Below are 27,060 nucleotides of genomic sequence, written 5' to 3' on the forward strand. Positions count from 1 at the left end.
GCAGCGCAGGTAGTGGGCCCGATGTTTTAAATTGATGGTTTTACTCTGGTACTTTGTTGGACAGGCAATTGGAAATACATTTACAATATTGGGCCGATTAGCTGTTCTCCTGGGGAAGCGTCATTGCGTTCTGTCAGTACTTTGGGTACACACCCGCCCGTTACCGGCCAATCGGAATGATTGACCAGTGAGATGCCCTTTGCTGAAACGTCACGACGAACGCTCGTGTGCAAGCGTACACAGAATGAGGAGGTTGGCGCAAAGCGCGAAAGAGATTTGATATGAATTTTCGTCGCTTTCCGGTGTGCTCTGCGGTCTAGAATTTTTTGCAGAGCAGAAGATGAGTTTTGATGACTTGGCTGTTGATATCGAGAGTACAGAATACACAGCACACAAGACGAGACCCTCCATGTCTTCCTCGTCTTTGTTGTGTCGTCTTTTTGTGCGCAAATAAGAGTTCTCAGAATGGATCAACTAGCCCGACAACGAATATTACGAGACTGAAAGAAAAGCAGGTGTAACATAAAAAAGCACTTTAAAAAAAAAGGTAGTAACTGCTGCTCTTACTACCTTTTCTTGCCCGTTTCTACCTTATTACTGACTCGTAAGAATATAAACAGTGTCCGTTGTTACCTTCAATAGAGAACGTCCGATAGTAGGCTTTACAGAATATCCGAGCAGTCATAACAGCAGCAGTTGTCAATTCAGCGCTCTTTCCTGTCCCTTCTTCGTTTCGGCTTAGGGCCTTAAATCGCGCTGCTTTAATTATGTCAGAAGGACCAACTAGCCCAAAAAAAAGTTCTTGTTCATTACCTTTCTTTATCAGCACGCTGTCCAATGTCACCGGAATTCAGCTCGGTAGTCCCCTTTCTCTTTTTTTTCTTTTCTTCTTTCATTCCGTCAGTTAACATTTCCCTTACGGCGTGGGTCGGGTGCCCAATGAGATATGTGAGACAGTTACTGCGTCATTTCCTTTACTGAAAACCAATTTAAATTTAACCAAGACATTTACTATCACAGAAGCTGTGTTTTAGTGCCAAAGCACTACTTCACGAGGTGGCGAATGTTCTTGAAAACTCGCCTACAGTTATTCTAAATTTCTGCGAATGTTTTTGAATGCCAAATTATTGCACCTGCTCCACTATACTAGAAATAAATTTGTCAACAACATCCGATATTTCTTGCAAAATTCTGCACATGCCTTCAGCATTAAAAAAAGTTTCCCAATAACAAAACTAAACAAACGCTTCAGTCATCTTAATAGTTCAATGAGGTAGCATAGCATTAGATTTCAAATAGGTCGCAGATTTTGTTGCAACTTCTGTGTGTGTTTGCGTCAGCTTGTTTGCAAATGTCGGTCCGTCAACCGTTATATTCGGATGCTAGTTGCACTAGAAGGTATCCGCTGTGTTTTGAGGATGCCGACACCTGCATAAAGATCATAAAACATTTTTTTTCCGGTTTTTCGCTTCTACATCTAGTTAGCTGTATAGAAACTAGGCTGCTCACGACTGGGTGGGAACGTTTTGAGGACGCCACAAGGTCACGTAGCCTTGCTCGACCAATCACTTAGTCTCTACCTGCCATGACGGGCAGGTTGCTCACAATCTGGTGGCCAGGTTGCCACGGTGGGCAGGCTGTGATATCACAAGGTCATGTGACCTCGCTCGACCAATCAGGGTTGTTTTTCAGGGCTTCTTGTGATAATGTCACAAGACCGCGTGAGCTCTTGAGCAATACGCGAGTTTCGCCTAGGAGATCGGCTAGGTTTTGGTGTGACGACAACTCAAATCCTGTCACTAATATCTTTAATTTATCCTCCTAACGCCATAACATTGTTAGCTTGCTTCCGGAAGAAGGGCAGTTGGTACTTCCTACCTCACTGTCTCTGTGCTCCCTTTTCCGTGTCTTCATTGTGTAAACCCATCACCAGAAAAAACAGACACTAACTCCAGCCCTTTACGTTTTCATCGAAACAAAGGAGAGTATTCTTGTATCATTCGTTGAAGGCATCAACACCTATACCCAGACGTGAGTAGCATAAACACGTCGTTTTGCCGTCATGAAGTTCTGCGTTCCACTTTATTTCAAAACTTATGTCGCAGCCAGCGCGTTGTGATAATCACCGGGCAATGGAAAAGTCAGAGCGTGCCCACAGCAAGCAGTGCATGCACTGACAACGTGCAACTCAACTGGCAGCGTACAGACCTGCCGTGAGTACCCCAGCGAGGGCTGTATCTGGCTCACTCCAAAGCAATGCATGATTTCTCCACCCCGCTTAAGATAGCCTGTGCTGCACGCCGGCAAGGAGGAGCACAGCTAACGATACGAAAGAGGAGGGGAGAGTACAGGGAATGGAGATAAGACAAAGGGAGGAACGGGAGCTAAGGTGGAGGGGAAGCTCGTCGAAAGGTACGGGGTGAGGCGAGTACGCGGCTACGGAGACATGCCACGCATTATCTTCGTCGTCTTCGTCTGGCGAACGTACTCACCCGCGATCACGTGACCATGCAGCCGCGCCAATTCCATCGACAGGGGGAGTAACGCACGAATGAGAATTTTTATTCTGGCCACTCGTGAGAGCGCGTCGCTCATGTGGCGGCTACACACGCGATGCGGGCCTTTCAATCCGCCACTTATTTACAAGGTATAATATTTTGTTTGCTTTTTACTATGTTTAGTTCTCTCCGCATCTTGCAGGGTTAATTTCGTTGTCATTGTTTTTTCTGTCTCTCTGTGCTTTGTGTGGGATCACTGCTCATCGACTCTCCCGCAAAGTATAATTTTAAAACATATTTGCGAGACCTTCCTGCAATCTTCAGAGAAGATTTACTGGTCGCTGCTTAACAAGCGCTACTTTTTCTGCCATTGTTCTGTTTTTATTAAACGTTCCGTCCTGGGTCAACCCATCCACCGAAGCGCTTCTCGATTTCTCTGGCCACAGCCAAACAAAGATGGTCATTGCCCCTCCTGGCCACCACCTGGACGGCTAGGGGCAGTCCATTCGAAGACATCATTACCGGGCAGGCTGTCGCGGGCACTTGAAGCACATTGAATAGCGCCGTCATGCTCGGCGAATCGTACATAAGTAAGTCCTGATTATGGTACGGAGCTGTGTTCGTAGCACCGGGCATTACGAGCACTCCATTGTCCCCCAGTATCTTCTCAAAGCAATCACGAAGGTCCTCTACGCTGTCAAGATGCGCTTTCGCTTTCTCGCCAGAAGAAAAACTGAACAGTGGCGCCATCTTGCACGCGGCGAGGGTGGCGAGGGTGTGACGGCCTGCGCCAACCAGCAGCCGAAGCAGTTCGAAGAACGTGTTGAAGCCCCCGGGCCTGAAGAGCTCGGACATGGGCGTGGGATCCTTGGCGACGCAAGCCTTGAACCACGTGACCAAGCCATACCGCATCCCGGGAAGGTCGAGGCGCTTAGGCTCGATCCCATGCGCTTCCTTCATGTGCCGCGTAACCTGAACACAGAATAGGCGAACAAACGGCACGGGCAATTCGGTAAGTGTGCATGGCGGAGACCAGCATGCAAAACAATGGACAGCCAATAGAATGCCAGCTCTTACTCCACGAAGTGTTGTTTTGCAAACACGCTGCACTTTACATGCCTTTTCAACGCGCGACAAGAAAATACATTAAGGATAAACAAAACAGGCATAAGGCACGCCTGAGCAAGCCACTGTAAGAAATGATCTGAAATAAAGAGGTCGTGAAATTTGTGGCCATAAAACCTCACGCAGTCCGTATATGTTATACGCTAATATAGCAGCCTGTATATGTTAATGAGAGCCCTATCTAGACCGAACACGAAGGTCAGCAGCATCCGCAGAGGCGACCCAGAAGATCCCTTCGCCTTTCGGCACCTCCTCTGTTCTATGCCACGGTCCTTCGACCTTTCCTGTACTGCACATGTACAGCTGTAGAACACTCCACACCGGGTCACTTTTTGCTAATTACCACCGCAGATTTATTTACATGACCATTGTTATCTCTAAACCCTGGGACCTCAGGAAGAGTGACTGTGCCTGCATCGACATTGGGATGTATACTATAGCACATTTTAGTATGAGGTGTTCTATTGTTTCTACAGATTTGCCACACACAGCCCATGTGTCGTCTTCTTCGTTAGATTTCTTTTTGTAGCTGCGCGTACTAACACATCCTTACCTAGCTTCAAAGAGTAGGGCACTGCGTTTTGAGTTATCATCAAACGCTTCATTCCTGATCAGCCTTTTCCAGTATCGATATAGTTCTACACTATGCTTCTTTCCATTGAATCTATCCAATTTTAACCTTCCGCGTTTTTAACCTGTCCTTTAGTGCTCTTTCTTTCTCCGTCTTCGTGCCTGGCAAACTTACTGGTCAGCTTCCTACTTCTTGTCCGCCAGTGTGGGTCAACGCTTTTTCTTTACCTTAGCTGCCCACCTGTTATCATCCAATTTCCTCAGGCGTTCTTCGTATAGTATTTTACTCTGAGCTTCCCGTGCTTCGAACGATGCCCAGACCATATTCCCATGCACTGCCTCGTTTGTGGTTTTCCCGGGGGCACCTAGTGCCAATCTTCCAACAGCTCTCCGATTTACTTCTAATCTCGACTACCTCTCAGTACTGATACCTGTTGTACACCTCCCCCCCCCCCCCCCCCCCCAGTGCCCTACGTTTCATTATCCCGACATCACTTCGCCATTCTATTATAAGAAACTGTTCGTGCTTTTCAATGTACACCTGCCCTTCGTTTACCCATAACCCGAGATATTTGTACTCGGCCACCCGAGGTAATTCATGACCTTGTGCTGTAAGCTCCTGATCAGCTGTATCGTTGAAAATCATCACACCTGACTTAGTTGCGCTAAAACTGAAACCCAGACTGTCTCCTTCGTCTCCACAGCAATTAACTAGAGTGCAAATCTTCCTGGCTATCTGCTAACAGTGCAATATCGTCCGCATACATTAAGCCCGGTAATCGTTGCTCAACAACCCTTCCGCCTACTCTGTACGACAGATTAGGCGGAACAGGAGGCGACACCTTCAGTCGTGTTCAGTGGCCATTATTTTCCTGGCTCACATTTTTCTCTCCTTGTATTGTTCAGCCCTGCGCATCGTACTGGAGTGGGCAACTGACTTTGGATTCTAGCATTTAGCAGTGACGTCGAAAGGGTTAAGGAGCTAAAAGTAATACGATGGCGCTAATAATTTCACAACATCCCGAAACATGTTTATAGACGCCCTTTCCGTGACAGATCACCATCAGCCTGACCACACCCACTGAAGAGCAAAGGCCTCTCCCATGTCTCTGCAGTTAACCCTGTCCTTTGCCAGCTGCGCCCACCATGGAAACTTCTTAATCTCATCCGCGCACCTAATCTTCTGCCGCCCCCTGTTACACTTGCACTTACTTTCTCTTGGAATCCACTCCGTTACCCTTAAGGACCAGTGGTTATCTTGCCTGCGCATTAAATGCTATGCCGAAGCCCATATCTTCTTCTTGATTTCGACTAGGATGTCATTAACAGGCGTTTGTTCCTTCACCCACTCTACCCGCTTCCGGTCTCTTAACGTTACACCCATCATTTTTCTTTCCACGGCTCGTTATGTTGTCCTCAACATAAGCTGAACCCTTTTCGTTAGCCTCCACGTTTCTGCCCGTAGGTGAGTACCGGTAAGAAACAGCTGTTGTACATTTGTCTCATGAGGGATATTGGTAAACTGCTATTCATGCTATCCCCGACACACATGTTCTTATACAGATGACCTGTAGTCTACCCAGAACTTGAAAGGTTATAGCAGCGTTCTCATCAGCAAGGATTATTTTCTGTTCTGACCAGTTCTGAATGCACATATATGTGCTTTTTCCTTGCATTTAAACTGGTCTTGTTAACTTAGCGCGCTACTTGCCTTTCACTGCGTCCTGTACAGCATTTTGAGGCGTCAAGTATAAAAACAGCAGCAGCAAAACTAAGCGCCTGTGACGTCACATTGCACGCTCGTCTTCATTTTGTAAAAATTGGAAGAGTAAAGCTGGAAAATATTAAAAATAAATATGCGCTCTGTATATTGTAATTTTACATTTCGTTTAGTTAGCAGCATTGTCACTTTTATAATTTTAAATGAAAGTCGGCTTATATTTTACCGTTAGTAGCCCGTTTACTTCAAACTCCCATTCTGCCTCTCTTACCACTCTCTAACCTGATATCATTACAGGACCTGTTCGTATCAAAATACTTCCAAACAAGTTTGCTAGATTACTGTACTGTGCCCACAACACTAACTCATCTTGCTTCCACCAATTTTTCAATGCATAAAGGGTGTGGAGTCCGAGGATGCTCGGCATCACTGCACCGGCAGCCCCTGGCAGCGCTGAAAATGCACAGACTATGCACAGACAGCGCACAGACAGTGCTTATTCTTGCCACATGAGTGTTTTCATAAAAACTGACCTTTCGCACAGCTTCACGAACGTCTGAGGCAACACGGCTGAAATACTGACTTCCATCTGCGTCTATGAAGTACAGCTTCAGGCTTCCCAGGTTTACCTGCATATAGAAATCGCGTGCACTTTGATCAGACAGCATTGATTAGGGTTTTCGTACGGAGGTTACCTGCAATGAGCTCCATGCTTCAAAAGAAAAAAAAACACTGAATTCGGTATACTGGAGCAGAGATGCCCGGCTATATGCATATTTCTGTCTTGGTAACAAAAACACGAAAAATTATAGCATACAATATTACTTTTGATGTTTACCCTGGTTCTGGTAAAGAATTAAAGTTACGAGCAATATTTAAATAATGATCGTCCACGTGATGATGGCGCGTACACCTAAAAATATATGGCTCAAGATCATGCTGAACGAAATTTATTCCCGCAAGCAGCAGTTGGTACACACAAGAGCTCAGGCTTGTTAAAGCGAACTCCCAAAATTTTTGTACTGCTGCCAATCATGCTACCTGCCACAATGAAATAGGTCTAAAATAGATACGCACCGGCTCACACAATCTGAGGTCATCGGATGCCCGTCCTGCTAGAACGCTGAGCATGAGAGGCAAGTCTTCCGAAAACCTGGTCAGGGGACCAACGCAATTGTACTCCCCCATGCCTTCTCCGAGGTCCGGCAGCAGCCCACCGTTTGGGACCACACCTGCAAGCGAATACAGGAAGGCTCTACGATACATGCCAATGATTGCGTTTGCTTTTAGTTCACAAACTCTTCCTGCCGGTGAGATTTTCGCACCAAAATCATTGTGATTTCTGAGATGCTATCGAACAAGGACTCGTCCCTTTCAGGTTGCCAGAGTGTTCCGTGTATGGCAATGAAAACTGCAACAGTGATAGAAAAAGCCTCTAAGAATCTGTACAAAAAATACGTCAGCTTACTTTCTAGGCACAACCACTGATCAGCGCTTGCTTGTTCTCGAAATGATTAGCACTGTATGCCGCGCATGAAGCTGCTATAGTTTTGTTTCCATTATGGGAGGGTTACAACCGGTGCTTAATGGTATGTAATATCTGCGGCCACATACATAGGGTCACCTGGGCACAACGCGTTGAAAGGCAGCGTTCCGAAAACGTTTCATCTCTGCTCTACCGATGCGAGTTCGTGTCTCTGGTCTACCGTATCAGAGGATCATGTGCGGAGAACTCGCCGCCTGGGGGAAGCTTTTTGCTCTGGGCCCTCTTATGCTGATGCGCTCTTCGAACCCCACTGAAGTCGTCCATGCAAACAGGAATAGCTGCAGCACTGTATGGATGACCGAGATGATTCATGGCAGAGGGGAAGTATAGCTCTGCGTTAGGGTTGGGTAGGTGTGTGCGGTTCGAGTTCGGGTGCCCTAGCGGGCCTTCACCGGAGCATGAACACCAAGTAGACCCTGATGTCCATGCTCCATGTCGGTAACTTTGTAGAGATCAGAAAATATGACCCTAAGGGGACCGCCAGGCTTCTGCGTCTTGGCCGAGAAAAACATGTGAAAAACAGGTGTGAAGGTAAAGACACAAAGCTTCCTTTACAAATAACTGTAGACTTTTTGAAAGAAAATAACTTAATGTTACTGGCTGCCGATAAAGGAGGAGGATTCTGTGTTCTACCTAGACATGTTTACCACTGTAAAGGATCTGAGGCAATCAACGCTTCTTCTGACAGGCATTGTTTAGCTTCGATTTCCAAAGCAAAAAAGGAAGTGAAAAAACTGTGTAATAGCGTGAATTTGTTAAAATTCGCCAATGCTATAAAAAACAGCGAAAAACTTTCCTTAAATTTGTTTTTGTAGATATGCCGGATGTCCAGGTAAATGTAATTAAGCTTTTAAAAAAGACGGAGTGCCTTAGCCCTGTGAAACCAACTGACGGGTGTTCAGAGTCACGTTGCAGAGTACCGAGTATTTTTTTCGTTCTTCAGAGTTAATTACAAGAATAATTAGCAATTTTTTTACCGATTATCTTGAGGAATAAAGTGTTAGTACAGAAGGTGTAGAGCGTCTAGAAAAAAAGCTAGCAGAGCCGCTTACATTAATGTGAAATTTACCAAGCTCTATTTATTGTCTTCAAAGAAAGCTACCACGTGACCAGCTGCTGGCTCACATCTCTGGCCCATTGCGTGCGCAAAGGCTCATCGGGGAGAGCACTCCAAGAAAAAGCAGACTTTGTTATGCGAGCCGCGTATAGGGACGTTGACATGGCATTGTTGTCTCACGGAAACTCTTTTCAATAGCGCGAATTATGAATTAAGGCCGGTAAAAGCACTATTTTACAAGAACGGAAGCATGGTGCAAACAATTCAGGCAGATTTTTTTCAAGGCGATCTACAACTTCTCTATTAAATTTTTGTTCGTGAAGCCAATAATTAAAAAGTTAGCTAATTAGTCTCTACTAATTAATAAAGTTTGGGGAACGAAAAAGATACGGCAGGCTGAGCCGGGCGACTCAACAGATCTCAGTTGGTTTCACAAGGCTAAGACATTCTGGTGCATTTTAAAAGCTTGGTTACATTTAGTTGGGGCATCATATAGGTGAGCAAACGATGACAGCGACTTAGCGAAGCTAGGCGATCAAGGCTGATACATAATAGTGCTATAATGCGTCTACTGTAGGCTTGGGGGCAATGTTTTTTTTTCGCTCCGGGTATTCCTAAACTGGGACGTTTCTACGCTAGGGAGAACGGGGCGTGCCGCCGGGAAGGCGACCACGACAGGAAACCGGGAGAAACAGGTAAAAACAGCCAGCGCTGTAAAAGATTGCGGAGAGAACCAATTGGTGGCGGTCACCTGATGTCGGTTTGTGGCCGAAAACTCCACAGTACATGGCAGGTACTCGAACGCTCCCGCCGAGGTCCGTGCCCAGGCCCAAGAGGGAGCCCGCCGCTGCCAGAAGGCTTGCTTCCCCGCCTGCAGATTGTTAGTGGAGAGGACGAGCAGTCGAAAGCGCGTCAATGCCTTTTTACGCCAAGCCTGCTGAGAAGAAACAAACTCATAAGGTGAAAATTGCACATGAGACGAATCTTCAGTGGCTACTGTGTACTAAGGCAGACTGGATACCGTGGCTGTCCTCGACAGCACTGAAAAATACGTCCACGAGGCTTCATGCCTGTGTCAGTCTGTCAGTTGACTGTGAAGCATTGGGGTCCCTCTTTATCGCTCGGTTGTTCGTCGCCACTGTACTGCTTGTGCACTCCCGCTTTTTGTGACCAAAACCATGCTGCGACAGACACGCGATAAACCAGATATGCTTACATGCGGAGCACTGAAAGTACAGTCAGTTAAGCTGCAGCAGTTTGTGGGGATACGGTGGCCGTAGCTAACAAAGGACAGGCTTAATTGGATAGACACGGGAGAGGCCTCTGACCTGGAGTGGGCGTAGTCAGGCTGCTGCTGCTGCTCTGCTAATAATTAGATTCAACTGATAAAGGGACAATGGACAATACTGGTATACGCACCTGGTGAGCCCCTCCACGCCAATTCGGATCGAAAGCTTGGTAGTTAATCATTAGAAGGGCAAATGAAAGGGTGTAAACCCTTTCTGGCTGTACGCTCCTTGGGGGCAGACAATTGGAACCCTGCCGTAGTATTTACCTTTCAAAGAAAAGCCTACTCCACAATTCTGCTGAGCTCCGTGGAAATGGAGAGGAGGAGTAGTCCTACAGCGCTGCATGAGCATCAGCTTGTACAAGTGACAACAGCCAGACTGAGGTCAGGCGCACTGCAGAAAATACCGAGAGCTTCCAGTTTGTATTAAGACAGTAAGTTTGTCACCTAACTAATGACTATAACATGTAAAACACCTTAGAAACAATTGTGTCCTTTTTAGTGCGCTAGCACTTATAGCAGTCAGTCCCCGCATTTGGCCGTTGTGTGTCTGTCTGTCAGTCTGTTTGTTTGAGGCCGGTTTTGTGGAGGCTACTCGCCTGCCCACCAGGTGGTGAGCAACCTGCCCATTGTGTCAGGAGGCAGCAGATTTAATTGTAAGAGGCTGCTGGGGAAGAGCAGATTGAGTCGCAACCTCACCCAAGCAGCCGAAGTCCCACCGATGGCAACACTTGCCAAGGCACCTGCCTTCTGCCACTGTGCCCCTCCCAACCTGCCCACCGAGTGGCTTACTCGCCAAGTCGTAGCCGGTGGTAACCAGGTGATAACCTGGGGTGCTGCGCCACTGCTCACCTGCCAAACGAATGGCTTACTTGCCAAGTTGTAACCCGTTCTAATCAGGCGAGAATCTGGGGCGCTGATAAGGTGGTGCCGCTCTTAAGCGCACCGAGCTAGGCGGGATGAGCAGCAGTGATTAGGAGAAGGACGTGATTCGAATGATGCACACTAGCTAAACGGAAGAAGAAATTGGTCAAATGTTTAGGGGAATTCCCCTAGGTGGAGTAGGTTTGTAATAAGGAAGCAATTACTCATTCACATCCACCCAAGCGCAGCCGTACTGCTACAAAGGAAAGCTATGCAGCTTTCTCAAAACTTCGCAGTTAAAGAAAATTTCGTCCTGGTCCTGGGTTCGAACCCGGGACCACCGCTTCACCGGAGCAGTCGCTGTACCAACGGAGCTAACCGGGACGGCAAGCTTACGGCAGAGCGAGAGCGAATTGTTCAATAACTCGAAGTGGCAACAGCGTTGGCCAAATGGTTAGGGGAATCCCCCAGGGTGGTGTAAATTTGTAATAAGGCAGTAATTAATCATTGGCATCCACCGAAGCGCCGCCACGAGGCTGCAGAAGAAAGTTACATAGCTTTCTCAGAAACTTCTCAGTTAAAGAAAAATTCGTCCGCTTTGACTACTCTAGCTTGGGGTATTCCCTTAAACATTTGAACAATACTGTTCCCACTTCGAGTTATTGATCAATTCGCTCTCGCCCTACCATAAGCTTGCCGTCCCGGTTAGCTCAGTCGGTAGAGCGACTGCTCCGGTGAAGCGCTGGTCCCGGGTTCGAACCCCCGGACCAAGATGAATTTTTCTTTAACTGAGGAGTTTCTGGGAAAACTGTGTAGCTTCCCTTTGAAGCCTTATGTCTGCGGTTGGTTGGATGCCAGAGTAATTACCCCTTTATAAGAAGAACTTAGGCTCGTAATTATGTGGTAACCTGGTACCACCTAGTAGATCACATATCCTAGTAGCCCCTATCCACCTAGTAGCGCACATATCCGCATTTGGCCTAATCACCTAAATCGACTGACATTTTTTGTTTTACCTGGCTCAACTTCTTTCGTGGTTCCATTAGCCAACTCTGTCTTCGTCTTATACTTATTTCTACTTTCTCGCAGTAAACTATACCTTCGCTGCTTTAAAATCTCAAGTTCCTTCAAACTTCTCTGGTGGCTTATAGCGGGCTGAACGGCCCCATACTATATACGTATGGTCTATAGGAGGCGATAAGCAAAAACACCATTGTGCTGTGCTATGTGAGTGCACGCTACATAACTGGAGGTATTTGAAGTTTATACGGAACCCTCCACTAAGGCGTCTGTGATGACCCATGTGCAGGTTTGGGACACAAAGCGTTACATACCATACCACGCCACACCCTAAATGTCACATACCATACCAGATATCATATCATAGCATACATTTCATAGTTTTCACGTCTCGTTGTTTGCAAAGCTGATGTTGCGGGTGCCGCCTCTACGGATGCTTCGTAGGCTATGGAAGCGTTGATTTTGATTTTCCTGCAGTCATGATTTCAGCTTCAGCGTGAAACGTGCTGTGCGGGGCAATAAACATCAAATAGAGGTTTTGTATCAAGCCACCAGGGAGACTCTCCACAGGCCAATGTAGCGAATTACATTGTTCTTAACGGGTGAAAACTCGAAAGTTACCTTAGTGTCAAAGCATACGTGGCTATCAGGTGCACCGCCTGTGTATGCTCAGAATAAAGCTGCGTTAAAGGGTTCGTGCAACGGTTTTCAAAGGTGGCTGTAATACGCGTGCATTACGTAGAGTAAAAGCTATTCAGCGTTTATGCTGAGTGCAAGCTCTCAAAAACGAGCTTATAATTTACAAACCATTTATTACCTACTCCGGCGCCGCCTTGAGGCGACGTTCGGGGTCAGTCTCCCGCGCGAAGTCTCCCTTTGAACTACGTCAGGCACGCGTCGTGTCCGCAGTGTAGGGGCTGTCATTGGCTAGCAGAAAACTTCGTAGCTAGCAGAAACTGGTTCGCAGACGAACCAGGTGAATGAGGCGGGGTGCACGGCGGTGAGCACCCCCTTCCCTTTTCCCCTCTATGGTAATTTGTGGTTCTAGTATTTGATGACTGATTGGTGTCTTGGCGATTATGAGTTTAGGAAATCATTGTAATAAATTGAATAATTAAAGTGATGAAAAATTAAAAAGCGGGTTCAAAGGTGTCAAAATGGTAAGAATGATAAAGCCAATGTTTGACGGTGCTAATTAAGAAAATTTAGAGTGTAACTGATCAATTAATTCTTGTAAACAATTAAAAAAAACGAAAAATGCGTTCAAAGGCGTCAAACTGCTCAGAGTGGGCAGTAAATGTTTTCTGATGCTAAGAATCAGTGTATGTTGTTGTCGTAATAAAATAATTTTCTAAAAATTTCTAAAGACTCGTATCAGCATCAGATGAGGCACCAAACGGCGTACAATGTCGCGTCTACTCATAAGCGCAGCATAACAGTTCTCCAACGCTTTTTTGTGGGACTCAGTGCAGTTTATGTGTAGAGGAAAAATGCAGGTGGCCGTTTTTAATTGGCGATATTTTTTTTGTGCCAGATAAGCTAGATTTAAATTTTGTTTGGAAGATGATGACCGTCTGAGCATTGCTCTGTTTTAGTTTCGGCTTTTCTTGTCTAAAGTTCAACCCGTTCCAAGGATCTTTTAAATGTTCCTGAAGGCCCGCAATAGACACCTCAGCCAAAACGTGGCCCCAGCTCCTGCCGATCCTAAGCCTTGTCAAGGGTGCGGTATGTATAAATAAAAATAATGAAAACGGAATAGATAATCCACGTACTTTGATTCGGAGTATATTCGCGGGAAGAACAAACGCAATGTGCTGGTGCGTTCTCTCTCTTACTTTTTAGAACTAAGTGCTTGTCGCATAGATCTATGGACGCGTCACACACACGCGCAAAAAGAAAAACATTCGGTGCCCTTTGTTTCCAACAGGTGTACAATGCCCTCACCGCTGCTTCCACCGGGGCTCCGGCGTGTGTCGTGCGGGTTGAGTGTGCATCCATCGAGCAGGTTGGTCGCATCGTCCCACATGCACAGTTCGGGAACATTGGTCAGCGCAAGCGGGATGGCCCCCGCCGCGCGCAGCAGCGCCACGCTGGGGGCATCCTCCGCGGCGCGGTGCCCTCGCCACAGCAGGGAACCGGCGTCCTGGCGCAGCCCTGCACGGAACAGACGGTCGAAGGAGAGAAGCCGCTGTTTTGAAGTTAGTTCTTCAATACTGAGAACGAGTGTAGGTTTGTGTGTAAATATATGACAAGATATATATGACATTCACACCGAATGTCATTGCGATCAGGCTTTCCCGTTCTACACGGGTACATAAAAAGGCATTTGAAATAGATGGCCATGTCCATCGGCGAACTGCTATGAAAAACCATACGTCACAAATGCTTTTCGTATACATATGTTCTGTTTATTGTTGGTAGTAGACTATTAAACATTAATGGACACTAAAAATTTCTTGCAACGCCATGTGACAGCACTAGTCAACAATTAGCCATTCCGCTGAAATGTCCAAACAAGACAGGCTTGAAGCCTCTCACGATCTCTCCCGCCCGACATGCCTCCCGTAGTCGGCAGTATACGGAGGGCTGCCATATCGGTGCCGAAGTTTGGACAGTTGCTGATGAGCAAACGAACGAACCGGTACCTGTTTCTAATGTTTTCGGTCCTGAATGTTATCTCCTTTATAGTCTTGTCAACACCCTGCGCACGTCGGCGCTCCCTAATGGCAATATACACGCGCATATGTTGCGCTTCGCGCGGCGCAAATCACTGAGGTGGTCTCCCCGCACTTTCAGAAGTGCGCGCGTTTCATCGTCAGTCCAATGCGCCTTCTGTCTTTCACTGTGGGCTAGCGAAGCTGCACAGTTGGCTTCCATGGTGAACACTGATGGTGGAGAGAATTTACGACCGCGGTACCTCAAGGAAGGATAGAGGACCGTTTGTAAACAAATATGGCCGACTGACAGCAGAAGTGCGCGACTATGAAGAAGAGTACAGTCGTGAAAATCGCTTCAAATACCCTGTTTTACATCAAAGAATGATTTAAAATTTAACTACAGCAATTAATAAAATCGTTTGCATTGACATTTTGTTTTCACTTGTAAATTTTGTAAGGTTTCACCTGGCCGCTGTCGTCGAGATTACACAGGTCGCGCGTGCATGACTTCGGAAAACTCATTCAATGGGCGAATGTCGCTAGCTATGTATCTCATTGACTGTGCCCGTGTAGCAGCAAAAAGAACGCCATTAACACGTAATGTCATTCGATGAGAATGACATTAAACGTGCCACTAGAACTGCAGTCGTCCCAGGAATGTCGCCTTGCATAAGGCCAGGCCAGTTTTCACGCAATTGGTGCAAACTAAAGTGTTATGGATGTTAGAGAACATAAACACGCAGAAATGTAAAAATTTGTTTTATACAGTGAAGTACAGCTTTGACGGCGTCATCGTTCCAACGCTACTAGTTACCCTCGATTATCGAATATGGTCACACATGTATCATAATCAATAGAGAACCATTAGAAACGCCGTACCGCTCGACTGATTTAGGTGACCTCTCATGCCGTATGTCGTGTATAAGTCCAGCCAAGCTGAATGAACTGAATCGTTTTTCCCCGGAAAATGTTTGGAGAACTAAAGTACTCTCTAATTACGTAAACGTCTTATTAGAGATGAATAATCGGTGAACTGACATTAGACAGTACACATAACTTTCACGGCAATGCTGTTCTTGTTTGTAAAGGGCAGTCCAAGTAATGGCTTCTCCTGTTTCAGTTGATGGACGCTCATGCTGCCGGAGGCCACGAGCCGGTCGGCCCCTTCGGCATCTTCGAGTGCTTCTTCGAACCTCGCCTCGACTACGGCGTTGATGATCGGCTGCACCTCACGGATACGTCTGATGTACGCCGAGACCACATCGACGCTGCTTATCTGCAAAGACGAAAAGACAATGCATGGCCTGGTTTTCAAAGTGTTTCTATCCACCTTTCGTCTTTGTTTGGACCAGTTTACGCTCTGGCACATCTAATGTGATGCAACCTACTTTTAAATTCGCTTCTGCCTTTTCATATTTGCGAAGCTTACGAGCAGTAGGTTTGCTTCAGGGGAAAACCGGATTCATGGTGTCTTGTTCCTTTATGAAAGGTGAACGCGCTGTCCTAGTGCCTTCGTGTTAAATATTCAATCTTCCAAGCGCACCAGCGCGCCCAAGTTTATAGTCGTGTGCTAGTACTTTCTAGACACTTATTTTCCACTCTATATCACCAGTTACAGTTAAGTTTCTGAATAACCAGCACCTCAAACGGTATGCACAACGACACGCGGTCGAATATGCGAGATTTTAATAGCTGCATCATGACGAGGTGCTCCTTTACTTGGCGCTTATAAGCCTACGCGCAAAGAGTCATTTCAAGCCGAGTGAGCTGTCATTTCATGTGAGCAGTAAGGTGATGGTACTGCGCATCTGCACTGCTCTCTCAGATGCACGCGGTGTTCAATTTTCTAAGTACCGCACAGTAGAAGTTAAGCAGCGCGCGTAAGACGTTTGGGTGACTTTTTGCAAATATTACATGGTTCATGATCACCCCGGGATGGTCCTCACTCCATGGTCTCTGCAGAGGTAGTAGATATCACGGAGCAAACACAACCGCTGCCTAGAAATCCGGTCGAAAAGGTGACACAAAATTAAAATGAATGAATGCAGAGCAACTGATCAAAACGGCGGTCGGACCTATGGCGCAGCGGAGGGTGCTAAGAATCTCTGGCTCCGGGCAGGCCGCCTTTTGAATTTGAACGTGGCAACGTTTAACGCTGGAACGTCATCTAGTGAGGCCGGCCTAGCAATGCTGTTCGAGGAACTAGCGGGCTTTAAATGGGATGTCATTGAGCTTGGTGAAGTTAGGAGGACAGCTGAGGCGTATAGAGCACTTAAGGACGGGCACATACTGTGCTATCACGGATTAGCGAATAGACGAGAATAAAGCGTGGGATTCGACCTTAATCAGGGTATAGCTGCAGGGCAAGAGAGTTCTATTTTATTAACGAGAGGGTGGCAGCTATCGCAGTTAGGCTTAATAGGAGGTAATGGTAATTTGCAATATCCCCCAGGGGAAAAGTGTACAGCAGCTGTATCTTACCTCTGTACTGTACTCACTGTAGCTGGTACTCACCTACGGAGCAAAAACGTGGAGGCTAACGGAAAGAGTTCAGCTTAAGTTAACGACAACGCAGCGAGCCATAGAAATAACAATGATAGTATTAACGTTAAGAGGCCGGGAGCGGGCAGAGTGGGTGAGGGAACAAACGCGATTTACTGACATCCTAGTCGAAATCAAGTGGAAGAAATGGGCTTTTGGAAGGCATCTTATGCGAAGGCAAGATAACTGCTGGTCCTTAAGGGTAACGGAGTGGATTCCACGAGAAGGCAAGCGTACCAGGGGGCGGCAGATTTTTAGGTGGGCGGATGAGATTAAGAAATTTGCGGGGATATGGTGGCCGCAGCTGTCAATGGACCAGGTTTATTGGAGAAACTTGGGAGAGGCCTTTGCACAGCAGTGCGCGTGTGTGTGCCCATACAGGGGGTTTCATCTAAGACTTTATACAGGTTTTAAAAAGAGGCTTTTTCAGTTAAAAGAGCGCTTTTTCGGCATAGTATTGTCAGCCTTATAGTACATCAGAAAACAGCTAAGACGTGAAGACGTGCTAACTAGCATAATGGTTAACTTATATTGAATAGATAACTTAACTATTATTGTTAGGCTCCTTAATTACTGAGAAGCATGTAGCCCATCGTAAGTGTAAGCACACGTGGCAGCTACTACGCTACCTGTTAGACCCCACCCAGACCAAGTCTTCCCAACGTAGTCAACTCAGAAGACTGGTACACGAGTACACGAGCGCTAACGAAGAGCTTCTCGAGGACCTACAGAGGCCATACTTAAACTGTACCCCGGGGTAGCCCACTCCCGGATTACCAGGGGCTTCCCAACGACGAGCTAGACGCAAATATCATGGATGACAAGGTGTGGCACGCCCTCAGTTAACCCCACACCACCTCCGTAGCTGGTCCGGACGGTCACAAACAAAACGCTTATTAACCTCGACCCCGGATCGGTCGTGGCTCTAACAGACCTCATGACCACATATTTGCGCGAAGGCAAAATCCCACAGGATTGGAGGCATGCTAAAGCCACTTTCATTCCCAAACCGGGCAAGTAACTCTCTATAGAGAATCTTACACCCATGTCACTCACTTCCTGCATAGGCAAGATGATAGAACACGTAACACTCAACCACCTACAAGGGTTTGCGGAAGACAGCGACCTACTTACCCCACCATGATTGGCTTCAGAGCGCATCTATCTACACAGGATGTAATGCTTCAATTGAAGTACGACATCATTGACCCCGTCAAAGGGACGGGCACGGAGGCAGTGCTCGGACTAGACTTGAACAAGGCATTCCGTTCCCCCGCCCGTGAAGAAGGTATCCACCTTACTCATCTAGGGCTATACAATCAAACCAACCGCAAAAACACCCAAACTTAAATATTCTTTCAGTATGAGGACAAGAGTAATCAGAAGAATGGCCAACCGCAGACGGGGCGTCAAGGAGAAGGATCTTTGTCGTCTTGTTCACGCCTTCGTTCTAAACAGAGTCGTATACTCCGTCCCCTACCTGCGCCTCTATGCAGCGGAGAATGAAATCGATACTATCATTAGACAAGCGCACAAGACCGCCCTCGGTCTACTGCGTCACACGTCAACAGAGGCTCTTAGGGCTCGGCATACAGAATACGCGAGATGAACTCTGCGACTCTGCGAAGCACACCTCACGACACAAGCGGATAAATTCACTCGTACCAGTGCGGGCAGAGCCATTCTCTCCCGACTAGGAACGGGCAACGCACCTCAGAGAGGAGACGCGAAAACTTAGCTACCGAAACATATTAAGAAGAACCTACTCATAAAACCACTTCCCAAGAGCATGCATCATGTGCACCACGGGGGCCGTCAACAATCAGAGCACGCGCTCTGCACGAAAAGTACGTACAGCACTCGGGAGTGGCGTACTTGGATTTTCCTCAGTACGCACACAACAAGGCCTACGCATTGGTGGTGGTGGACGGGCCCGGCGGACTGTTCGCAGCCATGGCTATCAAAACAGTGTCGTTCGAGATCGCGGACGAGGCGGCAGTAGCTTTAGATATAGCTAATACCACCGCTGATATTACTTTCAGGGACTGAAAATTATTATTAATAATAATAATAATTGGTTTTTGGGGAAAGGAAATGGCGCAGTATCTGTCTCATATACCGTTCGACACCTGAACCGTGCCGTAAGGAAAGGGATAAAGGACGGAGTGAAAGAAGAAAGGAAGAATGACGTGCAGTAGTGGAAGGCTTTCGAATAATTTCGACCACCTGGGGATGTTTGACGTGCACTGACATCGCACAGCACACGGGCGCCTTAGCGTTTTTCCTCCATAAAAACGCAGCCGCCGCGGTCGAGTTCGAACCCGGGAACTCCGGATCAGTAGTCGAGCGCCCTAACCACTGAGCCACCGCGGCGGGTCGACTGAAAATTCGGCGTTCGCAATTACCCGCGGAGGGGGAGGGAGGGGTGGGGGTGGGGGGGGGGGGGCTAATAGCACCAATCACCCTTAGCATTGCAAAAAAACCAGCCCAACCTGCCAGACAGGTCGAATTGATTTGGGTGGCGTCCCACTTGGACAACCCGGGGAATGAGGCAGCCCACAATAAAGCCTGAAGTTTCGTCATCTGGGCATGGAGCACGTCTATTCATCCGGGGTTCACGAGAGACTGCATCACTTCTTTTCATAGCATTACCCACCGTTACACTTTGGGCACGCGAGTTTGTCCCCCTGCGGCTAAAACGCTGTCCAGAGCACAAGAAACCACGTGGAGACGGCTTCAAACGCGCTCCCTCACGAACGCCGCGCAACTGTCAGAAATGTACGCCTCGCAATACGAACGCCAAAGCTTCCACTGTGGCGAACACGCCACCTAGGCCAGATCTTATAGGAGTCTAAGGAAGAATCGCCTCCAGCGGAGTTAGTACAAATCCCTTCTCTCGAGCGGTGGGAGGCTGTGCTGGCCAGCTCAGACCCGAACACGCATGTCCGAGCCGTCGAGTGGGCCAACCAGGTCGCCAGCAGTCATGGACTAACGGACACTTAACGCGGCCTTCCGATCACCGAGCTCTTCTTGACGAAATAAAATGTTTTTCTAATCCAATCCCGTCTTACCGTGCCAGAGATATCTTCTCTTGCCTGTGTGTGCTTGAGCATGTCCATCATATTGCTCATTGTACTGTGACACCATAACCCCTATCTACTCATTATTTCCGTTCTCCTTGCCTGTAGCTGATCTATGCGCCTATCTCCATGATTCGGTCCCCTTCTGAAGCCTTCCGCGCATACGTACAGAGTACAGTCGTGAGCAACATGAGAGGGAAGAAACTTTTCGCACAAAATTGAAAATTATGTGCCTATTTCTGCAACAAATTTGAGAATAACTTTTCGATATTGTACTCCAAGACGAAAACTGGATAGAAAATAGCGAACAGTGTGATTGACGCTCATACTTATAGAGAAATCAGTTAACGAATGCTGAAGTTATGTTACCTTTCCCAATGCTCGCGACTATAGAACTCTGCTTCTTTGCAGCACATCCAGTCCGAGATAATAAAGATACAATTTAAGAGATATTGCGGTCATTTAGCTACAAAAATTGCTTAAAACAAAGCTCTTGCCTTTGTTTCCGAACTATTACAAAAACAGGTATGCCATTTGGAGGAGACATGTCAGAATTCAAAGCGTTAAAAACAGTTAGTCCCAGACGGTACGTTGCCTTGAAGCTGAAATAAGTTGGTCATCCGCTCAGTCTTGAATGGGAGTGCTGTTTTGAGAACATTTCATGATTTGTGTTTAGAGAGTAAAATTGCCCTGGCGCTTAACTGTCCAAGTGCTTCTGGGTGCCGCGGTGGAACCCATTTACGCGAAAGCTGGCGTTTATTTCGAGCACAAGTAGAACAGAAAATGTGTAAAAATAATCTATTCACATGTACGCTAGTTGGCACGCGAGTGTTTGAAAGGGATCATAGAGGGCTGTTTAAAATATACATGCCTCAATGATGAAAATACTAAAATATCTTTGCTTCATGGCCAACAGAGAAGAAAAAAATGTTTAGGTAGATGGCAAAATATCGGCTCCACGACTATTTCAAACTACATATACAAGAGAGGCGTGTGGAAAACCATGGAAAGAAAAAATGTATAAAGAGCTATAAGAGAAATATATATATATATATATATATATATATATATATATATATATATATATATATATATATATATATATATATATATATATATATATATAAGAGAACAGGTGGTAGAAATTATTCGGAGCCTTCTACTGCGGCGTCTCCATCACCTCAGTCGATTTGGGACGTTTATCTCCGTAAACAAAATAAACAAACATATCTTCATTTTTATAACCAGATAGGGAGCAGTATTCTTTGGCCCAAAATATTTTGCCAGTAAGCGCGCGTGAAAGATTCAGCTGTGCATAGCGAAAATTTTGCTGCGAAGAAAAAGAAAACCAAAACGTTACGGCGCCAACTTGCAGAACCGGACGTATTATAGGGGGCAATTTGAGAACAAAAATATATGCATGTTCCGCACCACTCGGTAATGTGCGGATTGTAAGTTGCGGTATTTTACTTTTATTTTGCTCTTTAGTGGACACACGAGCGTACAACTTTAGACAAGTTTGAGCTCGTTTAGATAAGCATGCCATGCACCGAACATTCGCAGTCATCGTGCTATACTCGCCTCATATTTAAATGAAGTGGTTTGCTTTCTGTTTTTGTTTTGCCGACAGTGCCCGAGAAGTATTGAAATTGATCCATTCACCTTCCCAGTCCTGATGTCAGCCGCAAGAGAAGTGGCAGATCTCAGAAGAAGAGGATCACTCGCAGTTGGGAGTCGCCGAGGTTTCCGCCAGAAAAACCACAGATGAAAGAGGAACCTGGTCGCGTAGCACCACACATACACGGCGAGCTCCAGAAACAGAGTGCGGCAGTTTTCTGACAAGAGAGCCATGATGCAATCAGCGCTATGGAGCCGACGATGCCTGCGTGCAGCAAATGCACACCACTCCTCGGGGAGGATTAGCGGCGAAAAAAAGAAACAAATAAAACGATTACACAACGTGCTAGGCCAAGTCTGCGTCAGCAGCACACGCCTTTACACTTCACCATATGCTCTGCTCGCCGAGCTCGCATGGCTGCCGCCACGCCTTCCGCACCCCTCTTGGGCCGAAGGAGAAAACATTGCTGCAAGTCGGCGCGCTTCAAACGCAATCAACACAACTGAGCGAGCGCGCAGCGGAAGCAATGAACTTTCCGCCGCGCCAGCCGCGCCAAGGACACTAGTTGCTCTACCCTCCACTGCGGGCGCTGATCGCAGCGACGTCATGCCTTCATGGCAAGAGGAGGAAGGAGCACAGCGCACAGCTGGTTGAGACCTCCGCGCTGTTTCTGAAGGCGGCCTACCGTTATCTATCCAGCACGTGGAGGCCTGTAGGCTTTCGTGCCGTCAGCGGCGTTGTCGAAACACGCCGTCTCGCAAGAGGGTAGATAAGAGATGTTTTCCGCAGTGTTTTTGGCGACAGAATGAAGAGCTGCGGCGGGATGGGGATTTACTTTTAAAACATTATCATCACCGTATCTCCAGAATGGCGAGGAAAAAGGATCAAAACGCAGGCTGCTTTATGAGGGACGAAGAACGCGATACAAGGGGTGCTTTATTATATTGTTATAAGGTGACGCTTTCAATTGTGAATTTGGTTTCAGGGTTAGCGAAACACGCACCGACTTTTTGCGATAGCGAAAGGCAGCTTACTCTTAGAAACTCCTCTGCAAGTGGGATGCCCTCACGTGATGCAACGTTAGAGTGCTGCCATATGACGTAGGACAATGAGACTTTAGGACCTTTAACAGAAGTGAAGTAGAATGGAAGAAATGACGAGGAACGAAGGAAAAGCGCGAGGAGAGAAAAAAAGAGCTGACTCGCATTTGTGCAGGTTGGTGCATTGAACTTGGAAGCCAAGTAATTATAAATTGATTCAGCAGACCTAATCCTTGGAACATAATATTGCCAGATAAACTGGGGCATATTTATGAGGGTAGGCTAGCAAGAGCTATATCCAAATCGAAAACATGCTTCGAGTTATTTTCTTCCAGTCTTTCGCACTGCGCTTTAGTTTATATATATATATATATATATATATATATATATATATATATATATATATATATATATATATATATATATATATATATATATATATATATATATATATATATATATATATATATATATATATATATTAGCGCGTGCTCATGGGAGCGCGCCTACGATGAAGACGAAGTGTGTGTGTGGTTCGGACAGCCATCTTGTGAATTCCCTGCTGTGCGCTGGACTTCGCTGAGACTGTGATCTGTGCCGGTCCTGTCTTCGTTACATTTTTGGTGGAGGTGCTGGGTATTTCCAACATCTACGTGCCCCGAAGGCTCTCTATGAACACGGATTTGACTCCGATTCATCGCAGTACGAGCCGCCGAATCCAAGGTCAGTCACCAGAGTACGGTCCGTTATCCCCTAAGACCAGGGCTCCAGCTGCGACGCGCAGGACTGACGCGGCACCTATGGCTAGCAACGGAGATGCGGCAGCTATGGCTGACAACGGGAACTCAGCTGCTCATTTCCTGGTCCTCCAGCCGCGAACGCCGCCGACCTTCCATGGCGAAGTGTTTGAGGACGCGGAGGACTGGCTTGACCAGTTCGAGCGCGTTGCCAGGTGCAACGGCTGGGATGCGGAGCGGAAGCTGCACAATGTTTACTTCGCTCTTGACGACTCGGCGCGGACGTGGTACGAGAACCACGAGACAACGTTTCCTTCTTGGGAACGGTTCCGTAGCCAGTTGCTGGCGACCTACGTCAACACCGACCGTCGGGAACGAGCTGAGTCGGCGCTGCAGTCAAGGAACCAGCGACCCAACGAGAGCGTCGCAATGTATTATGAGGACATGACACGACTGTTCAGAAGGGCGGATCCAAACATGGCCGAGGACAAGAAAGTGAGCCACCTGATGCGCGGGATAAAAGAAGAACTGTTTGCTGGGCTTGTGCGAAACCCACCTAACACCACTTCGGAGTTTCTATCGGATGCCACTACCGTCGAACAGACCCTGCAACAACGCGCCCGCTATTACAATCGCGCCGTGAACACCGTATCAACTGCCGACTTTGCGCCAGCCTCCAGCGACTCCGCTGACACCCTTCGGGAGCTGGTTCGATCTATCGTCAAAGAAGAGCTGCACAAAATGCGCCTCTCTGCCCAGTCGCAGCCGCAGTGTCCATCGTTAGCACAAATTATCCGAGAGGAAGTGCAGCAGGTGGTTCCTGAACCTGTTGCCCCTGCTGCCCTTACACCGACGCCCCCGCGACAGACGTACGCGCCGGTACTCCGACAGAACTGCGACCTCGCCCCTTGGAGCACCAGCCCATCTGCATCTGCGTTCCAGCCGCGGCCCCCGCCTGTCCCTGTGTTGCCCGAAGCCAGGCTGCGGAAGACGGACGTGTGGCGGGCACCTGACCAGCGGCCCCTTTGCTACCACTGCGGTGAGGCTGGCCATATCTTGCGGTGGTGCCCTTATCGTCGAGCTGGAATTCGCGGATTTCATCCGCGAGTTCTCTGTCCGCCCAATGGCGAACGGTCCCGCGAAATTGAGGAGCACCTTCAACGCGCCGGGATCACACTCACATTGATTTCCCTCGCCCTGACTACCGCCCACCAACCTCTACCCGCTATCGTTCGCCGAGTCCCCGTCCTTCGATGAGCCGTTTCAGCCGCTCACCGAGTCCTCGCCGGGGAAACTAGACCCAGCGGCCTGCGTAGGTAAGGCCGCTGACGAGCGAACAGCCGAACATCCTCCATCGCGTTCCCGACCAGACGACGGCTATCAAACGAGGACACGTGACGATCACAAAGGATGTGCAGCTTCGAACTTACCGGTTGATATCGACGATTTAGCGGTTACGGCATTGGTTGATACGGGAGCGGACTATTCGGTTATGAGCAACGAGCTAGCAAAAGAACTGAGGAAAGTTTTAACCGCGTGGACCGGGCCTCAGATTCGCACAGCTGGTGGGCACCTAATTACCCCTGTTGGCCGGTGTACGGGGAGAGTTACAATCGACGGATTTATTTACGTTTGTGACTTTGTTGTCCTACCTCACTGTTCGCGCGATGTCATTCTCGGCCTGGACTTTTTACAAGCTAACGGCGCCGTTATCAATTTACAAGAGCCGCGCGTGACGTTTTCGCCGACGCAAGCAATTGAAATAGCCGACCCAGACGACTCCAGGATACCCGCCCTGCGTATTGCTGCTGATGACGTGACGGTGCCTCCGCGGTGCAGCATGATTGTCCCCGTGCAAAGTGACTCGCCCGGTGATCGAGACGTTATGGCAGAGAGAAACGTCAGCCTTCTACTCGAGAAAGGAATCTGCGCTGCAAGAGGGCTTGTTCGCTTACGGGATCGCTCTGCGACACTCTTGATCACCAACTTCGGAACAGAGTTCCAGCCTATTGCGAAAGGAACGGCCTTCGCATACGTTACCGACTTCGTTGAGCCCGCAGAAATATGTGCTCTGGAGCTACCGTCGCCGGACGGACTCGATGCAGCAACCGTTCTGTCTACCGTGGACATTAATCCCGGCTTGTCGGTGGGTCAGAAGCAGCGCTTGTTAGAGCTCCTTCACGATTTCGCAGAGTGCTTCGCCACGACATCAAAGGTAGGGCGCACCCCGGTAGCCAAACACCGCATCATCGTCAACGAGGAGTCTAGCCCCATATCCCAACACCCGTACAGAGTGTCGCCGGTGGAACGGGAGGCTATACGATCCCAAGTGCAAAAAATGCTTGCAGACGACGTAGTCCAGCTGTCCACGAGCCCCTGGGCTTCGCCTGTGGTATTGGTGAAGAAAAAAGATAACACCTTGCGATTCTGCGTCGATTATCGGAAGTTGAATCGTGTCACGAAACGTGACGTTTACCCCCTTCCACGTATCGACGACGCCTTGGATCGACTGCGTGACGCTAAATATTTTTCTTCACTCGACATTAAGAATGGCTACTGGCAGATCGAAGTGGACGAAAGGGACAGAGAGAAGACAGCGTTCGTGACACCTGACGGCCTTTATGAATTCAAAGTGCTACCCTTTGGACTCTGTTCTGCGCCAGCAACCTTCCAACGCATGATGGACACCGTTCTTTCTGGGCTGAAATGGCAGACATGCCTAGTGTACCTTGATGTTGTCATTTTTGCTCCTAGCTTCGAGGAATACCTCAACCGGCTGCGAATGGTGTTACAGGCGCTCCGTTCGGCACAGTTGACGATAAAGCCACAAAAGTGTCACTTTGGTTTCGAAGAGCTCAGTTTTCTTGGTCACGTGATAAGCGCTGACGGAGTCCGTCCTGACCCGGAAAAGACTGCTGCTGTGGCACAGTTCCCGCGCCCAACCGACAAAAAGTCCGTTCGTAGGTTTCTGGGCCTCTGTGCCTATTACAGACGTTTCGTTGAAAACTTTTCCACAATTGCCGAGCCCCTTACAGTGCTTACTAGAGACAATGTATCTTTTGTGTGGCATGATGATCAGGAATCTGCCTTCAACGAGCTACGCAGCCGCCTACAAACTGTCCCAATACTCGCCCATTTTGATGAACGAGCTGCCACTGAAATTCATACTGACGCCAGCAATGTTGGTCTCGGCGCTATTCTCGTTCAGTGGCAGGATGGCAACGAGAAAGTCATAGCGTACGCCAGCCGCTCCCTCTAGAAAGCAGAGTCAAACTACTCTACCACAGAGAAGGAATGCCTTGCGGTAGTGTTGGCGATTAGCAAGTTCCGACCATATCTCTATGGTCGCCCGTTTCGAGCTGTCAGTGACCATCATTCGTTATGCTGGCTAGCCAATCTCAAAGACCCTTCGGGACGGCTTGCGAGATGGAGCCTTCGCCTCCAGGAATACGACATCACGGTAGTGTACAAGCCCGGCCGTAAGCACAATGACGCCGATTGCTTGTCACGTGCACCTGCCGACGTTGCTCCGGCCGAAACGGAGGACGACTTCCCGTTTTTTGCTCTTGTCACGTCGTCCGATATGGCCCGGCGTCAACGGGCTGACTCAGAGTTGCGTCCGCTCATCGAGCATCTGGAGGGCCTTAACGTCGCTGTTCCGCGGCTTTTCGTTCGAGGTTTGGGTTCATACAGTAACCG

At 47.9% G+C, this 27,060-nt stretch overlaps 1 protein-coding gene across 1 annotated transcript; it reads right to left on the bottom strand.

The window, feature by feature from the left end:
* Positions 1–1,988: 1,988 nt before the first annotated feature.
* On the bottom strand, positions 1,989–22,139 carry LOC144128172 (fatty-acid amide hydrolase 2-B-like). Its single transcript, XM_077661275.1, has 7 exons — positions 21,629–22,139; positions 15,402–15,621; positions 13,633–13,842; positions 9,268–9,387; positions 6,991–7,145; positions 6,447–6,542; positions 1,989–3,470 (listed from the first exon to the last, which is right to left on the bottom strand). Exons 1-7 carry the CDS (start codon positions 21,815–21,817, stop codon positions 2,883–2,885), a joined length of 1,578 nt encoding a protein of 525 aa, XP_077517401.1. The 5' UTR covers positions 21,818–22,139; the 3' UTR covers positions 1,989–2,882.
* Between the last annotated feature and the right edge of the window lie 4,921 nt (positions 22,140–27,060).

Source organism: Amblyomma americanum, chromosome 4, assembly GCF_052857255.1.
Source record: "Amblyomma americanum isolate KBUSLIRL-KWMA chromosome 4, ASM5285725v1, whole genome shotgun sequence".
NCBI lineage: Eukaryota > Metazoa > Arthropoda > Arachnida > Ixodida > Ixodidae > Amblyomma > Amblyomma americanum.

Bases quoted from the DNA above. Each gene is read 5' to 3' on its own strand.
- LOC144128172 (XM_077661275.1), bottom strand. From the start codon at position 21,817: ATGGCTCTCTTGTCAGAAAACTGCCGCACTCTGTTTCTGGAGCTCGCC. The intron at 7,146-9,267 runs GTGACCGCCACC...ATTCGCTTGCAG, and splicing joins CGGCCACAAACCGACATCAG to GTGTGGTCCCAAACGGTGGG. The intron at 3,471-6,446 runs GTCAGTTTTTAT...TTCTGTGTTCAG, and splicing joins TTCGTGAAGCTGTGCGAAAG to GTTACGCGGCACATGAAGGA.